The sequence below is a fragment of the Mytilus edulis genome, chromosome 2 (genome assembly GCF_963676685.1).
Source record: "Mytilus edulis chromosome 2, xbMytEdul2.2, whole genome shotgun sequence".
NCBI lineage: Eukaryota > Metazoa > Mollusca > Bivalvia > Mytilida > Mytilidae > Mytilus > Mytilus edulis.
This window is the reverse complement of record NC_092345.1, coordinates 95,154,513-95,174,054: the sequence shown is the minus strand read 5'-3', so window position 1 is coordinate 95,174,054 and position 19,542 is coordinate 95,154,513. Positions and strand designations below refer to the sequence as shown.

At 31.1% G+C, this 19,542-nt stretch overlaps 1 protein-coding gene across 5 annotated transcripts in view; it reads left to right on the top strand.

Moving 5' to 3' along the window:
• Nucleotides 1-19,542, top strand: part of LOC139513535 (calcitonin gene-related peptide type 1 receptor-like) — a 93,186-nt gene that overhangs the window by 56,957 nt on the left and 16,687 nt on the right. For all 5 annotated transcript variants that reach the window (XM_071302140.1, XM_071302141.1, XM_071302137.1 and 2 more), the window contains exons 3-5: nucleotides 12,249-12,346; nucleotides 16,977-17,068; nucleotides 18,996-19,143. In XM_071302140.1, the coding sequence (XP_071158241.1) occupies nucleotides 12,249-12,346; nucleotides 16,977-17,068; nucleotides 18,996-19,143 (338 nt within the window). The remainder of the gene's footprint in view (nucleotides 1-12,248; nucleotides 12,347-16,976; nucleotides 17,069-18,995; nucleotides 19,144-19,542) is intronic.

The window sequence follows — 19,542 nt, the reverse complement described above, 5'->3', positions numbered from 1 at the left end:
ATTCATTCAACTTCCTACAGGTTTACATATTTAATATAAACAAAGTGTTAAATTCTTGTGATGTTTAGATGTATAGGTTTTAATGCACACTAGATATGCATTTCTGATTAGATAGTTAAGATCATTTTGACGTTTTCTTTGTATTTCATATCAATAAATGTATTGGTTGTTTCTACATGCTTCATTTATTGACAGAACACCTGGCTTTCCTTTTGTGTCTGACCATAGTATAGATCAAATCGCATAACATGCTGTTTTTCCACATTCACCAAAGTTAGAATAATAGATGACATTTGAAATGATGATTTCCAATTCCTCGTGTAGAGCAATAATTGATATTTTAGCTGCTACACTACGCCTTTGAAACAAAATCAAAGCAGAACTCGGGAGAGAAAATATGTCATATATATTAGAGGTGATAAAAAAAACATGGGAAAATGTTTCCACCTAAAAATGTCATGGTGTTATTTAAATTCCTTCTCTAAAAAGAATGATTGTTTAATTTAAATGATTAACTGTTGATAAGTGATAATAATCGTTACGGTACCATTACTTAAACGAATAAAATGGTATGTTTGACCTAACCAATAAAATTGTTTGGGAAATGTTATTATAGAATAGAGAATGTAAACGATGATTGTTTCAAAGAAACAACTACCAAACCAAAAAGAAAAACACGACCAAAGGCCACAAATGCTTCAAAGCAGTGAAAAAATCCCGCACCTAGGGGGCAAGATTTTAATCACATGGTCCAAAACAATAATGTATACTAAAATTGAGAATGGAAATGGGGAATGTGTCAAAGAGACAACAACCCAACAATAGAACAGACAACAGCAGAAGGTCATCAACAGGTCTTCAATCCAGCGAGAAATTCCCGCACCCGGAGGCGTACTTCAGCTTGCCCCTAAACAAATATATATACTAGTTCAGAGATAATGAACAACTAATGATAGTTCAGCGATATGGACACCTCACTAAATAACTCCAAAACAAAATTCACTTTAGGAACAGTATTTCTATCAACATACTAGTATATGTTTCTGATTTACTAAAAATAAAAAAAAATAAAAAACACGAGTCTAACAATGACTGGAGATTCCTGTCTTTGGATAGGACCCAAAATAGATCATGTAAATATATATAACTTTATAAAAAGGTTGCGTTTCTTAAAATTTAGTTTACGTATCAGTAAATAAATTTTCAGGGCATACAATTTTATTAATCCCGATTACTTTAAAATGTATCTTTTAACATGAAAGTTTCTGTTCAATTGATGACCCTCACAGTACTGCTCAACATATACAAAAATAGGTGATATGTTGAAGGTAGCGGCGTAGTTAGAAATATATATAGCAAAAAAATCAACCAAGGGAGATCTATTTTTGAAAGACTTATGACGTACAATGTTGTTATCAAAAAAGAAAAACAGTAGTTAATCACAACATTTCATAGAAAAGTAAAGCTATAGCACCACACAAATCAGGACCAACTGTTAGTTTGTACCTTTATCAGGAATATTATCTTAAATTTGTAGGAATATGATTGGTTAAAAGCAACCGCGCGAAAACGCGTTTATATTTATTTACAACCATCGCGGGGTCGTTACCAATGCTGGTGGAGTTTTTGTTCCCCGAGAGTATCACCAGCCCATTAGTCAGCACTCGTGTGTTGACTTGAACTATCATTGATAATCATATGGTGATAATCTTAAATTAACTGTTTACAAATTTTGGTTTTTTTAAAAACTGAGGCTTTTTTACCACAGGAATAGATTACCTTAGCTGTATTTGGCAAAACTTTTAAGAATGTTTGGTTCTCAATACTCTTTAATTTCGTACTTTATTTGGCTTTTTTAACTTTTTTTGATTCGAGCGTTACTGAAGAGTCTTTTGTAGACGAAACGCGCGACGTGCTCAAATACAAAATGTCAATCCTGGTATCTATGAGGAGTTTTTTTTTATATGCATATGGGGTTTGAAGGTGTGGTTTATTCCAATACACCATCTGTAGTGTTGTTACACCCCTTTGTGTTTAGGAAAACTCTGAAAGGTTTCAACATACGAAAAAAATGTAAATAAACGATTGACATTCATTCATAAAACAAGTGTGACAGTGACTTAATACGATATACATGTATATATGGTCAATAAATCCCATACGGGGATTCGAGTTTCGTTCTTACCCCTTTTGAACTTACTGACCCCACATATTTCGTGTAAGATCACTAGCACACTATGTAAGTAATACTAAAAATGTGTGCTCGGGAATACTGAGCTAGAGTTTCCTTCTCCACTAACGAATCCCTTCATCTGGCAAATGGTATGTATAAAAACCTGAAGATATACACGAACGATAAAAGGTGATGATAGTATGGCTACAGCCTAGGAACATTTTCGTAGTTCCTAGTCAATATGCATGGCGCCAGTAAAACCGTGAGACTTTTCCTTATATTTCAGGTTTCTGGAACGCTTGGATTAGTAGTTTCTTGTGATTTTTGCGACTTCTACTAAAAGAAAATATTCATGGTCATATTTATTCAATCCATGACAACCAGAATAGTGATGGTGTCCGTAAAACTTTCGAATAGATGACTCCAAATTTACCATTAGAAACCCTTGTAATTGTTGCATTATTGTTGACATCAATCCTTTGTCAAGGACATCCTGTTAGAAAATGCAAACCTTGAAATACCGTTTTATTAAAGTGCTTTTGTTATTTACTGTAAAAAGATTGTAATGACATTGTCTACAGTAATTCGTTATCTCGTAGAGATCGTTATTTCTTACCTAAATGAAGAAAGAACATTTTACATCTTTAATCAAATACAAAAGTATTTCCTGATTTTACGAATCAAAAACGACATTTTTTTTTATATTAAAGTGAGACAACGAAACCTATGAAATCAGCCTGGAGTAGATGGACTTTTGTTTTCTTCTCGACTTAAACTCTTACTTGTTCATCTTACTTTCCCGGCAACACCACCTAGCATTTATAATTTGTATTTATTAACCCATTCATTTAACTTCATATGATGAAAATCAAGAACTGCAACGTTAAACATAAAAAAAAATAATTATGACACATAGCAGCATGATTTCGTTGATATATTATTATGCTCACAAGGAAACTATAAAACTACGAGTTTCAAGTGATATTTAGTTGAAATCATCCCTTCAAAACTTTTTGGAACGCCATCTTCATTTGGCTTCACGACGGATATGTTTCAATCGTTTTAGCCACAATACCATCATCTTTTTCCCGGAGTGTGACCTACTGGATAAGGTATTGTTATTACATGAGCAACACGACGGGTTTCATATTCGGAACATGATCTGCCATATGCTTCAAGAATGCATTGAAATAATATTTATGAATATTTAATTCAAAAATAGACTAAACGAGACTAAAAGGGGGGGGGGGGCTTGAATTTGATATGTTGCGTTTAAATTTACATTGTGTATATAAATATGTATAAAAGTTTTAAATTTAAACATAAATACTAGCTTATATTGTCCATTGGTAGATAATTAATTCAAATTATTGGTGTACTTGGGTATGCTGAATCTAATCATGTATTTCCGATAAAGGTCCATATTAGGTAAACGTCCAACTACAAACTTAAGTTCGTATACCACATTTGATCTGTGTCAAATTTTTAATTACAATCCGATTTATAAATCTGTAAAGATTGAACTGTGTCCATTCTTACCCCCAAAAGGTTCAAAGTTCGACAGCTGCGGTTGTATCAAGCTCCGCTCTGCTGAGTATTTTACTACCCGTGTGGTCTCATACAAAACGTTTTCAATATATCTATGTAGTTATGTGAGATGATATATAAATCTAGTATTTTGTAGACACATATTTTCTAGTGGCAATAAAGGTAATATTTTTAGCATCTTCGTAGGTTTTCTGAGGAGGCATTATTTTCAGCTATGTAATTAAGTTACCAATATGATCGGTATTTAAGTTAAATGGACTTTACATGCTATAGAATCTAAACAATGAGTAAAGAAAAGGCTTACTTAAAAAGAGACTGATCAGTAATAAAATTGTCATAAACCTATTGCAAATAATTAAAATCATCAATAGGTTTCTGTTCCAGTATTTTTGTAGTTAATAAAACACAAAGAATGATTTAAAATGCGCAGGTATTGAAGTTGAACGAAAGTAAAGAGATTTATAAGTCAAGGTGATTACGGGTCGAGTGTTTGAATTTACGAAAACATCTTTTCAAGTGTAGAAGGTTTTGATCTGAATCAAGTTCCACAATGTTCAAAGAAGATGTTTAAAGGAAATCCTTAAATCATGATACTATGTTTGAAATTAAATCATAATAAAAGTCTAACATATTTATATGAATTGTAAAGTATAAAGTACTTTCTGTAGTATGAAAGTTAATTGTAATTTACTACAGACAAGGAAGATAAATTTGACATTCAAAGCAATAATTGTCATCTATAGTAACGTTGCTTTCCTCTCGTTGTCGTCAACATCTCTTTCGGAAATAATTGAATGGCATTTTTTGTATACTACTCCATTTAAATTTGATATCTGTGAATATGTCTTACATCAAAAAGTTATGCAGGAGTATGTCAATGCGTACATCAGTGAAGGTTTCCTGTTTATTTGAATACGTTGTCTATTTAAAAAAAAACCGGAAACTATTTGAACTACTATGTTCGAAATGAATATTTCATGTGAAATATGTATTTTTCTTATTTACACGTCTCATGTTGAACTGTATTCTTGTCACGAAGTTTTGTCTAACCTTAAAAACAGTTTTAACCCACCATTTTTCTTTAAATGTCCTGTACCAAGTCAGGCAAATGCCAGTTGTAATCAAATAGCACGTTTCTATGTATATTGTCGTTTGTTCTTGTTGCAGTTCAGTGTTTCTGTTGTTCCGTTGTTTTACTCATATAGTTGATGTGCTTTCCTCGATTTTAGTTGTAACCCAAATTGGTTTTCTCTTACTCGATTAATGACTTTTGAACAGCGGTATACAACTGTTGCCTTTATTTAAACGTCGTACTCTTAAGATCTGTTGTCTGTCCGGTCGTTGTATGTATGCTTATTTCAGATTAGATTAATGCTCGAGTATATCTCATATTAAAGAATTTGGTTAACTTCAATTGAATATTCGGTATCTTGATGAAACTTAGCAAAATTGGAAAATAAAAGAATATAGAAAAATATAAGATTCTCCATCGTCTTAATAGTTTAAGAATATCCACGAAGTCGAGTATAATTGTTCAATAAAGTTTATAAATTAAAGATATTGCAGACTGCGTGAAGTTTTTGAGGTTTTATTGAGGGGAGGGGATCACATATGAGTTTTAAATTGAAATTTATCCACAGCCAGTTTTTATTGATTTGCAAAAGTATAAAAAATCTTATTGCCGTAAATTGTGACATCACCGAATGCACCTTAGATAATATCTACGAATCAATAACACGACGAAAACCACTGTTAGAACAGGTTCTGCTTGTTCTTCCGGAACACATAAAACCACCCTGGTCTATGGTTGGGTTAGAGTTGCTCAGATAAATTTTTTCAATGCAGTGTTTTGAAGACTATTTTTGTCGTTTTCTTTTCACCATTTTCTATAGAATTTTGATTTTTAATTGTCCCTTTGATATCATCAGAATCTGGTTGTGTGTGTCCAAGTTGTAATACTGTAACAAAAGTATTGATGTTTTTTGTCTAGACGATGTGGATAGTTGGAACAAACGAGTAATAGTCAAAAATCTTATCGAAATAACCTTTAATCAAATGTGTAATATCAAATAGCAAGATTTCAAAAGTTTAAAGAATGAAGTTTCATTCGGCTTCAGGTTAGAAGTATTTTTGTTTTGTCTTTACACGTTAATTATGTTTTTGGAAAATTTAATTGTCTATGTATTGTTTCACATAGTAGTATGTCAATATTGAAAAATATTTGTTTTAGGTTTGAACAACTTTCGATTTTTTTCTGAAAACTTCTTTAATTAAAAGTAGTATAGCAGCTGTACAAACAATTGTACAATAAATATTTATCTTTGTTTACGGCTGTTGCACCCATTTAAAAGACGTTATAACTACTATTAAATCACTTTTATGTTTTACTTTAACTTTATTTAATTTATGCTTTGTAAGGGGCATGGATATAATTTAATTGATATAACCATACTTTCTATATATCAAATGCATCAAATATAAGAAATGTATTAAGAAAGAAATATGGGCCATCAAGTACATATTGTATCGTGTTTAAATGTATGCCTTTTCCCCTGTTTCTACGTTTTACTTGCCTAATGCTTGATACAAAAAAAAGTAAAAAGTAAATCACAAAAATACTGAACTCAGAGGAAAATCTAATCGGAAAGTCCATAATCACATGGCAAAATCAAATGACAAAACACATAAAAAACGAATGGACAAGAACTGTCATATTCCTGACTGGTACAGGCATTTTCAAATGTAGAAAATAGTGGATTAAACCAAATACTGAACTCCAAGGAAAATTCAAAAAGGAAAGAACCGAATCAAATGGCAAAATTGCAGTTTGTTTTAATTTCATTTTGAGCAATGAAAAGCTACACTTTACTTACTTCAAAGATATATTGCAGAACACTGTAACGTGAATTCATTGTATACATATTTAAATAAAATTCGTTATTATAGTAATGATGAACACAAAAATATCAAATTCAAATGTTAAAATTAATTACATTTATTATTAACCGTAGTATCTTGTAGATCGAGGTTGCAACATGTGCATTTCATGTTATGTACATTGTATGTGTATGTGTGGTACATACATGGTACTACATGTAAATAAGATTACATGTTCATTACGTTTTATTTAAACTTTGGCGAAAGAAGGAGAACCATTCCCATAACAGATATTGTGTTAATTAAGTTTTATTTTCATTTTTATGGTTTCAGTTTTTATTTATTCTGTTGAATAAAATAAACTTGTTAAATAGTTGTTAAATAAGTTACGATAAGATTAATACTTGGACTTATGGAGAAGATAAATTGATTGCATTGAAATTTAATTGACACTTGAATCAAAGTTATGTAATTTTTCGGAAATTCAATACATAAATGACTTCATCAAATACCATTCATGTTAGACAGATAAAACTAATTTAAGACATTTATAACTTATGAAATCTCAAGAGACATGTTGTATCATAAATCTTCTAATGACAAACTTCTGCTTTGTCCTGAGTATTCTTCAAGTAGAAGAAACATCCTGTACTGATTCAACTGTTATGGAGATATCAACAACGACCATTTGAAAGTTAAAAGTACATAATGATAGAATGAACGTTATGAGAAACACTATCCCAAAAAGACACATACACAAAATACCGTTTTCCCTTTTTCAGAAGTTATTAAAATATTGAACAAATTGAAAGTGTATATTGGTTGCGCAGACAGTACAGTAATACAAGCCTACATAGTTTAGTTACAGTAGATAAGATGTGTTGCAATGCCTATTTTATGCGTTCTTCATTCTGCATGCTTCTGCCAGCAAATAGTTAACAAAGGTACCAGGATTATAATTTTGTTACGCCAGACGCGCTTTTCGTCTACGCAAGACTCATCAATAACGCTATGATCTAAATAGTCATAAAGCCAAACAAGTAAAAAGTTGAAGAGCATTGAGGACCCAAAAAAGTTGTGCCAATTAGGGCTAAGGTAATCTATTCCTGGGATAAGAAAATCCTTAGTATTTGAAAAATTCAATGTTTTGTATGCAGGAAAATTATAAAAATGACCATATATTCCATATTTATGTCAACACTGAAATGCTGACTAATGGGCTGGTGATACCCTCGGGGACGAAACGTCCACCAGCAATGTCAACGACCCAGTGGTGTAAATAGTTATCAAAGGTACCAGGATTATAATTGTGATATGCCAGACGAGCAATCTATCTGCATAAGACTCATCAGTGACGCTCAGATCAAAATAGTTATAAAGCCAAACAAGCAAAAAGTTGAAGAGTAATTCCAAAACGTTGTGCCAATCACGGCTAAGTTAATCTATTCCTGGGATAAGAAAATCCTTAGCATTTGAAAAAGTCAAAGTTTTGTATACAGGAAATTTATGAAAATGACCATATAATTGATATTCATGTCAACACCGAAGTGCTGACTACTGGGCTGGTGATACCCTCGGAGACGAAAGGTCCACCAGCAGTGGCATCGACCCAGTGGTGTAAATAGTTATCAAAGGTACCAGGATTGTAATTTAATACGCCAGTCGTTTTGTTTGGAAGAATATCGTACATGGCTTATTAAAACGTCTCTATACAATATAACATCGTAGTTCTTGTAATTATGGGAACTACATGTTTGAATGGTGCATTTATTCATGTGAAATTACAAACAATTTTTCATCAAATCTCAGGTCATTAAAATAAAAACGTTTTATGGGGAAATAGTTACTTGCACTTGTTAATAGGAAAGATCACTCCAGTTGTATAATATTTTATTATACTAATATTGGTGATTATGTAATTGCACTAGATTAATGTTTGTTTTCATTGATATTCCTGTAATGATGTTTTATGTTCATCTGGCTCATGTAACACAGTCAGCTCATGAGGACTTTGATGAACTTACATTTCAATTAAACCATCATTTTATTCTGAACTAGACGGATACTTTTACAAAACATCATTAAAAATCTTTATTTCATACTAATCTAATGGAGAACATAGCACGAAATTTTTAGAAGATAGCAATATAACTTGTCGATATAAAATTGTAAATCTACTTATGGATTTGTTTCTGCAATGCGCATGATCGTCCACAGAACTTGAACATACGCTGTATTTTTTATGTTAATTTTAATGACATATTGACATGCTTAGAAACAATTGTTATGTCATCTAATTTTCCAAATTTAATAAAATGTTTTGGCGGTAAAATGCGTAAAATAAATTGTCTTTGGTTCTCTTGTGTATACTGTAATGTAAATAAAAAAAAGTAATATATAATTGTTCGCGTTGCACTGATCCGAATTTAATACTTCGGAATGAATCGTGCATACCTGCATTAGACCATTCCCAACTGGTGTATGTGCTTGGAATGTATGATTCCACACACACTTCTGGCCTACTGTTACTGTGGTGTAATGAGCGCTATTTTCGCTTAGCATGACATTTTCCAGAGACTTACAAATAGTAATGCATTGCTTCTTACTTTTCTTCATATACCCTTATGAAAAACGTTCGAACCCAGACATTTGAAAGTTAACGATGTATACGACCTAAACACGCGAAGAGTTATATGACCAAAGGGGACCATAAGATAGACAACTATCTATTAGAGTAAAACGACGTAGAAGTTAGCGACAATGTAGAGTGCGAACGAATTTTCTATGACAGCTAGCGATAAGTTCTGTATGCTATATTATAAAATAGTTACTTCTATCCCCTCCCGAAACAGCTCAGGTTTATATCTCACTTTAAGATATAAATATATTTACGTGCATGTTACATATTACAGTGCATGCGACACGTGTTCCTCGACTGATGATGAACATGGTGTATAACTATCAACAAAATACTATTACAACTGTTTGGACTATTTCTGTAATTTTAACAATTTCTTTAATCGACTGTGGTATAATATGATTTTTAAACTAGTTTACTTCAGAGGAAACACAACTATTCTAGAGCTTAGAAAACTGTGTCAAATTTATACTGCAACTCAAATAGAAATAAACTTTAGTAATAGAGATGTTACTATTGACGAATGCTCATAAACCATTTATGTGGGATACTCAAAAAGCTTTTAAAACTTTACCAAACAATTTTTAATTATATTTTTATATTTCTACTTAAGTTGTTTAAACGAAAGTTATAAGTTTGAGGAGTACGTAATAAATTTTATTTTAGTTTTATTGACAACTTTTGTCTAATACATGTTTAAAGTTAGACTAACAAGTACGTATGTTCATTTCAATTTGTGAATCATATTTACATGAATTAAAGAAGGAGATTTTGGGAACATACATAGTGTAGTTGTTCTCTCTAGTGGTATGACACTGTTATGTGACGCAAGAGAGGAACCTTTTATTCTTATGAACTATTAGGTGTTCTTATTTGAAGGGCAGAAACATTATACTTTCTTTTCGCTAAACAAAATTCGAACTCTTCTTCAGCAAAGTGAACATAAAAAAATGCTAGGATAAACATAAAAAACGAAGCACTGAAAGAAAAATTAAATCTGTAAAAATGGCGATACAGTTGCAAACTGCGTTTCAAAATTTAGTGTCAAAAATTATTGTTAATATCATTAAGATACCAAGAACGTATAATGGTGCATAACATTTTAACGAAAATATATATTTTAAAGAGAAATACTTTAAAGGGGCACTAGCTGTCAAATTCATTGTAACCGATTTGACTCAAATTCTCATATTTGGTTTATAACAATGTAAAACATTTATCCAAACTATCAAAAGTCTAAAATAAACAGTTTACAGAACATGGGGTAGATAATATATAGGTTCGTTTCGTGTGTATTTTAGTCCAGACGCCATCTAATTAACTATCGATTTGACCTCAGATGACCATATAAGCGATGTAAACAAAAATAAAGATACGAATAGATTAAACCAACACGTGCAATTGCATTTTTATAGGTCTGTTTGATTTTATTTTATAGATTAAAAATAGATGTTTCTCATTGTTTTTAACCATATAAGAATGATTTTATGTGCATCGAATTAGTAATCAAATGATTTACCGTAGTTTCACTTTCATTGTTTACATTCTTTTTCTTTAAATAACCAGTACACATACAATGCATGCGTTGTCAATTTCTAGCTAGGGGTTAACTTGAAGTTCATATGAATACCGGTTAGAATGATGATGACGTTTTCACTTGCAAGTGAATCAGTCAAAAATTATGTTTAATCGCTTATTTTAACAAAATTAAAGGAAATTGATTCCTAAAAGCCAATTATTATTTCATTATTCCAATTTGATTAATGATTGATCTAAAAAAATCATTTACTTTATTTTTTTATATATATCGTAGCTAGTGCCCCTTTAAGGTTTTGGCAAACTTTCATTAAATTAATACTAATTTCAAATTAGGATTAAATTAAATCCCCTCAGCATGTTTGTAGAAGAATCATCTGTAATTTACAACATAAAAACATAATTAGACGTGACATAATGATGCTATTTGAGCAGATTATAATCAGGGACATGTGTTCAAAATTGCATTTAAGACCAACTTAAAATTCCATATAAAAAAAACTTCCCTTTCAATTTTATGAGTAATGTGTGTGCATATCTAACTTATGTTAATTGTTGTTAATTGGCAACAATTTAATACTTATGTTGTTGCATATCATTCACATCTGGCCAAGACTTTCAAAACTAATTAAGATCTCCTTACGGTGGAATCTGTATGCACATTCAAATTTCATTTCAAGCCAGAATCTTACTAGTATGAATGAAAAGAGATTTCTTTTAGTTTATATACTTATTTTTTTTCAAAATACATGCTCATCCCATCGGATTGAAATTATTTCATTTAAATCAAAACAGATTGATGAATGCAAAATTGCAAGGAATGTGTAAATATTTGAATTACTATGTCACTCAATTTTGAACTGAATGATATTTATCACTTTTTTCAACAATGAATTGCTGGTGAAATTCTTACATAGATAAATGAACTATTTCACCTGTAAGAGCACTCGTGATTTTTGTTAGCTGGAAATCATGTATTCAAATTTATAATGTATCCATTACTTTTGTTTCAAACGATTATGTCTTATATATTTCATCCACATATTTAAAAAGACATTTTTTGCCGTAAAACGGTTTATCTCAATACTTAGGGCAATACAGGTTTCAAAAATTTCAATCATGAAAGTATTTAATAAATAAGTGTTATTTTCAACAACAGCAAGTGCTAGATACACATTTTTTCTTTCAAAGTCGCAAATTGTTGTTCTCGCATCGTTTTATATTATTTGTTTTGCAATGTATTCTATAGACTCCATACATCCGATGAGCAGGATCTAAAAAAACACAATAACAAATTCAATAATTTGTAGTTCTTAAAATATTCAAAGTATTATCTGTTAGTAGACTTTCAATAATATGTCAACTGTTGCCAGACTAGTAGATTGAACTAAAATACAGTAACAAGATTTACATTAAACTAAATTATTTAAATGGTATCTTCCGAGATGACAGAAAAAATATTGCCTTTAATTTCAGCAAATGCATTTAAGGATTGCACAGAAAATGGATCATGGTATGTTGACCCATTAACAAACAAGACATGGACAGACTACACATCATGTGTTCCAATTGAGGTACGTGTCCTGTGGTATAGGAAAAGACATAGTCATATAATACACTTTAGAAACGTTGAGAGATAACAAACAGGGTGGTAACATTAAAAGACAACTTTTTACACATCATGTGCCTATAAAAAAGGATAGCTTTTAGTTTTTAATGAGGGGGACAAGGGGTTTAACTGTTGTGCTGTTTTGAGGTTATTTAGTTCTTTGTTATCTGTTATTTGTAAAATATATTTTACTGTTAGCTGTTATTGTCTTATTACTTGTTAGCTGTTATAGGACTATTATTTTTATTTTTATCTGTTATTGTGAGATTATATTTGCTGTTAACTGTTATTGAAAATTGGAATGTTAGCATTTTGACAGCCAAATTGAATCTTAAATAGAAATTGAAGAAAACTAAACATTGTGATTTGGATGGAGAGTTGTCTCAATGAAACTCATACCACATCTTCATTTTATCACTATGGGGGTCTTTCCACTGGTGATATAGAGGTCAGGTATTTGCAGAAGGATTCCAGTAACAACTTGACATAAAAACAGTCGGGCCCAGGACCATTCCAGTATACATTATTATTATTCTTTGTAATAAATTTCATTGTCTGTATAATGTTATATATTTGTACAAAAAATAGGAACAAATTATAGTTTGTTTTTTGACTTTGTACACATTTTTCTTAAAAATTATAATTTGTATTTTGACTTTGTGCACATTTTTTGTACAAATTATAATTTACAAAAATAACAATCTATACTATTAAACGAGAAGACCTCATTTTTGGTGTCGCTTCTCTTCTTTCCACAATAAATTAATCAACACGCCTCTGTGTCCTATAGGTACAGTGCATAGTCGCATTTGTCATCCATTCATATGATTATTCAGATTGAGTTATTTTAGGAGAAAAACGAGAAAAAAGGCATCCGGATATTGTCCCGTCATTGGACGAAATTTTAAGTCAGATTAGACTTCCGGTTTGCGTTTTTCTGTATACTTTGAACATACATACATATACTACGAATAAAGTGTATTTTCAGAATTTTATCTGCTATCATTTTCAAGTTTACTATCCACGGCAGTCACAGAGTTTATTAAATAGAGAGGGTCTGTATACTATATCAATGATCACCATGGATCGATTAGTAAACTTAGAATTGAAAGTAAATACGCTTTATTTATATAGTAATGAATGTTCATAATATACAGATAAGCGCTAAAATTATTCATGTGAACTTTTGATACTTTTTCTGAAATTCTCCAGTCATTAAATCTTTTACAAAATTCATTGATTACAAAAAAAAAAAGAAGATGTGGTATGATTGCCATGTTGAGACAACTCTCCACAAGAGACCAAAATGACACAGAAATTAACAATTATAGGTTACCGTACGGCCTTCAACAAAGAGCAAAGCCCATACCGCATACTCAGCTTCAAAAGGCCCCGAAATGACAATGTAAAACAATGCAAACGAGAAAACTAGCGGCCTTATTTATGTTCAAAAAATGAACGAAAAACAAATATGTAACACATAAACAAACGACAACCACTGAATTACAGGCTCCTTACTTAAATAAATGTTCATAACATACTAAATGTATGTTCATATTAAAATTGATAGAAAACCAAAAATTGTGAACTTTGGAAATAAAGGTGGAGGGTAAAAAAAAAAAAAATATTTTCCTGTCCCCAATAACCTATGACTTATGATACTTTTGCTGAAATTCTCCAGTCATTCTGTATTTAACAAAATTCTTCCAACAACACTTTACATACTAATACTTTAAACTACGCTCTGAATGCCCGCGATTTCGCGGGTGTGTTCTACTTTGTATAAAATTTGACTATATTTCACTAATAACTATTACAATAACTTATCATCTGGATTTTGTTATAAAAAAGGCATTGTTACACCGTATATAATTTTAATTCCATGACCAAACAACAAACGTTATTTTGTACTGTTACGCCACTGTTCAAAGTTAGGCACCAACTAACATGTTTAACCCCGCCACATTCTGTATGTGCCTGTTCCAAGTCAGGAGCTTGTAATTCAGTGGGGTTTTTTTTTCGTTTATTATTTTGCCGCTGTTAAATTTCTTGTTTGAATTGTTTTTCGCTTGTCATTTCAAGGCCTTTTATATCTGACTATGCAGTTTTGGTTTGCTCATAGTCGAAGGTGGTATGATGAGCTATAGTTGTTAATTTCTTTGTCTTTTTGTCTCTTTTGGAGAGTTGTCTCATTGGCAATCATACATCTCCTTTTATACTTATTTACAAAATACAAAAATAGTATATATGTATCATTTGTTTGAGCATATGAGTGAAATATTGCCTTTGGGATTACACAACATCTTTTGCTTTTAGTATTTATATTTCTACTCCTTTACTTTAACATGAAAGAGAACCCTGACTATAAATTTTTCAAAAGCTTTTTAACTGGTTCACTTAGTGAAAAGTGAAGCTCAGAAACTGTTGCTACATTTAAAGATGTGTCTTTAACAGCTTCAAAAATTTAATTTCTCGATAAAATATCCTTTAAATAAGTGAAAATATATGTCTCTGTTAAAGCCTAACCAGATCCATACCAGCAGTTATATAATAAGATCTACTGACAGAACTGTATTGGTTCTGGACCGGACTAATTTTAAGATTTTATTTACTGTTATCTGTTATTGTCCCTTTTCAATTCCTTGTTATCTGTTTTAAGCCAAATCAATTTACTGTTTTGCTGTTATTGGAACCCCCCTTGTCCCCCCTCATTAATAAACAGCGAGAAAAAAAATATTCATATTACCTGACGGTTAGCAAAAGAGGGCGAGCATTTCTTAGCGGTCAAGGCGAGATACTAATATACACATACTACTCAATATAAAAAAATTTATTTAGGGATATATAAATATAGATAGTTACAATGTTACTACAGTTACGAACAAAATATTAAAAGCTTGGCAGTTGACACAATGTAATTGTCACCATTTGATCAATGTTATTTGAACAAAACACCCATTGTGTGACACTGCAATTAGCACATTAAACTTAGAATGTTATTATTAAAAATATGATATGGAATGACTGCCAATGAGACAATTCTCTAGTAGAGAATTTGCACCGAAGGCTAAGAACTATAGGTCACCGTGGTGTCACAGTTTATTATATTTTCTACAATTGAAAGGTTTTTATTATTTGTGTATTTGCGTGCGTGTATGTCGTAAGTGCCAATGTGCTTCACAGATCTGATGTTACTTTAATAATATGTACTTATTTTGTCTTGTACATATATATGTCAAAAACAAGTTGTACTTTTGGCCAAATATATAGTTGAAAGTTTGAATGAAAGGAGAGGCAACGTTCAAAAGAGATAATCAAACTCATTTGTCGAAAACAAACTGACAACGTCATAGAAAACAAAAACGACGAAAAGACAAACAACAGTACACAAATTACAACATATAAAACATATGAAAGTATTTAAAAACTTTTTTGCAATTTATATCCTTTTAATCAAAACCTGTTTTCGCTCACTAATAATTATCAAGTTTGTAAATGGTTCTGCTTATTTTACGAGCAAAACTAAAAAAAAGTATGCACTTCTGACTGCTACCTTTTCGATAATTATGCTATGATAGGAGCTAAATTGTTTGTTTAGTTTTAGCATACTGCAAGTTTCATAGAAGAATCCCATAAACATATTTTCATTCTCATTTTATTTGTTATGCTTAAGTTTGCCTCAATTAAATGTTATGAAACTTATACACAATACTTATTACCAAAAATTACAGATCTAGTTTGAATTTTAGCGATATCACTTACTAGTATATAAAAAAAGAAGATGTGGAATGATTGGTAATGAGACAACTCTCCACAAGATACAAAAATACACGCATACTATCAACTATATGTTACCGTATAGTCTTCAACAATGAGCAAAGTCCATTCCACATAGTCAGCTATAAAAGGCCCCGAAATGACAATGTAAAACAATTCAAACGAGAAAACTAACGGCCTAATTTGTGTACAAAAAATAAACGAAAAACAAATATGTAATCATAAACAGACGACAACCACTGAATTACAGGCTCCTGACTTTGGACAGGCTTAATTCATCAGATGGATAAACATACAAGTAGATGTAGACGGTTACTTGTACATTCTAACAACAAACAGACACTAGGTACAGATCTTAGAGGACTCGCGGTTAACCGACAGCTAGTTCAGAGCCTCTAACAACTAATAAAAAAATCATGCATCTAAGACTAAATTATCTAAGTTTATCTTAAGAATAGACAAGTTTACCAGGATCGTTTCTAAAGTTTCTATAGTAATGTTCCTTTGCACATAAAAAATGCTGAATTTTCGTTTCCGTTCTCTTGCTTAAATTTGCCTTAACAAAATGTTTTGAAATTTATACACAATATTTATTTCCACAAGACTTAAGATAAAATTTGGGTAGTCACTTTGACCGTTCTTCAGTTATGTCCCTTTATAACTTTACATTATATGTGTGCGGTACACCATCTGTGTCCCATGGACACATTCCCCATTTATTGGTCGAAATGATTGCTAACTGCATATAAAAAATATTTTGTTTACTAATTATTTACATCTATACAACCTTAATCATGGTATGTGTTTTTACTTTTCAGCACCCAATGATACTAGTGTACATGAGTCTAGCTTGTAATATAATAAGCCTTTTGCTACTTGTTCCTTCATGTGCTATATTTCTGGCTTTTAAGTAAGTATATAGTAATATTTTTTGGAACAAACCAATATTAGATTACGACGACTTAAATACTAGTCAAAAACGCAAAGATAAAAAATAAAAACCAGAAAGAAAATATGGACAAGATCATGACAAGTTCTAAATACACTATAATCCATCAGAATGTGTTATTCCCATTCAAACACGGAGTCCCGTCTCCAATGACACAGATTAACTTCAAGGAATTGCCATAAATTAGTTTATAAAGCCAATATTATAATGATGGCTACTTTGACCCCTTTAAACTAATTCCGTCCGGTTATACATTATAAAATGGTACAATAAAACATGAACGAGGGATGAAAAACAGATTGTGTGTATCGTGTTATTAAAAACACAGATCTACTAATATGATTTACCATGCTGTGTACACTGTTTATTTTCTCATAGGCTTACTATTCAATTACTACCTTTAAAACCAATGTTCACTATTATTCTGCTTAAAACAACACATGTACCAACATATTCTGAAGTGATATGGGTCAAATTGAAATATAGGATATATCCCGGTATTCCATATTGAGATGTTTTAAAATTTTTAAAAATAATATGATAGTATTGTATTAAAAAAACCGTAAAATCACAAAAGTACTGAACTCCGAGGAAAAATCAAATGTCCCTAATCAAATGGCAACACCAAAGTTCAAACACATCAAACAAGCGGATAACAACTATCATATTCCATAATTTTTATGTAGAAACTGGTGGATTAAACCTGGTTTTATAGCTAGCTAAACCTCTCACTTGTATGACAGTCGCATCAAATTCTATAAATTCCAATGCTCACATACTCAATTGAGAGAAACAAATATATACAAATTTAACACAAACCGCTGTGAGGAGCAAAATTTAAAGGACCTATGGAGATAAGCCCAATTCAGCTAATGTCAGCTTTTGAAGAAGTTGTTGCTTTAGTTTTCGAAGCATTTCAATTATTCATTGTGAAAAAATTTATACCCAAAATATAATGAAACGCTGAAAAAATTTAAATTCCTTGATTTCATTAAAATATTTTCTATTTTACAAAAACAACATTAAAAAACCCAGTTAAAACACCCAATTATGCCTCAAGAAACACCACTTTAATGTAAATGGCATGATGAAACAATTGATATAAATTTTAAATGAAATAATTCTTATAAAAGCGCTTATTACAAAGGAATGATAAAATATGCGAAGAATGTGCAGTACAATGGAAACTTTTTAATAGTTATGAGAACGTTCTGTCAAAGATTTAGTCGATCATAACATCATGGTAACTTTCAAAAGTCCTTACTGAAATAAACAATATGATAGTTTTATGTATGAGTCTGAGGTTCAAACATCATAGCGTATTTCTGAACATGTCTAAATTATATAAATTCATGAATAATATTAACGGTACTTCATTTACTGCATCATATGTGCATTTTGGCTTATATTGAATACTTATCATTAAATCCAATGAAAGGACATTCTTATCCAAAATCAAAAATATATTACAAAGAAAGCTATGTTTTGTCTTTCAAATAATAAACTCATGTTGGTTGAGGATGTCCTTCAATGTAACGTTTTACAAAAGAACATGTATTGTATAAAGATAACCTCAACATCAATATATAAATACCAGAAGGCCATGATGTGTTTTTACTTTCGGATTTCCCCCTGCGAGAGCAATAAACTAGAAATTGACATTACAACACGATATCGGCCGGGTTTTCTACATCAAATATATCAAAAATGTTATTTGATATCCCCCTCATCCACTTACGTTGCGAAAATAAATCTTTAAAAAGCTGTTTAAAATTGGCATCTCATTTGTTCAAATGACTAATTTCGGAATGCACTTATCTTAGAATTGATATAAAAGTCAGCGGATAAAAGATTGGTTTAAGTGAAATGCTTTCTTTCTATATTTCAGACAATTACGTAGCCAGCACAGAATCAAACTACACATATGTTTCTTTACCTCTTTTATACTGGTATCAGTGGTGGCCTTGATGTGGGATTTCCTTGTCCATTCAAACAGACTAACTACAAGTGCAGACAGCACACTTCAGAAAAACACAGTTAGTTGAAATACACATCTGTGTCCTGTATAGATATCTGTAGATACCATTTAGAACTTGTCGGCCGAATATCTTAAGCGCCCATATTTTAAGCAAAGCAAATATACTAAAACTTAAGAGGATCTTGACTGAAAATAGACTTGACAAAGATATTATCACCGAAATATTAACAAAAAAAACACTCGAATAGTTGCATCCGCCAACTTATTCATTTTTGATTGAATGACTAGTTATATACGTTGACTTCGACATACGATATATTGGCAAGTATCGAGCAGAAATTATAATGTTCGTTCAGATATATCCATTTAATTTGAATTATAATTCAAGCCATTTTGTAAAATTTTGACTCTTGTCAATTTTCAACTGTATGTCATATGTATTAAATATAACTGCAGT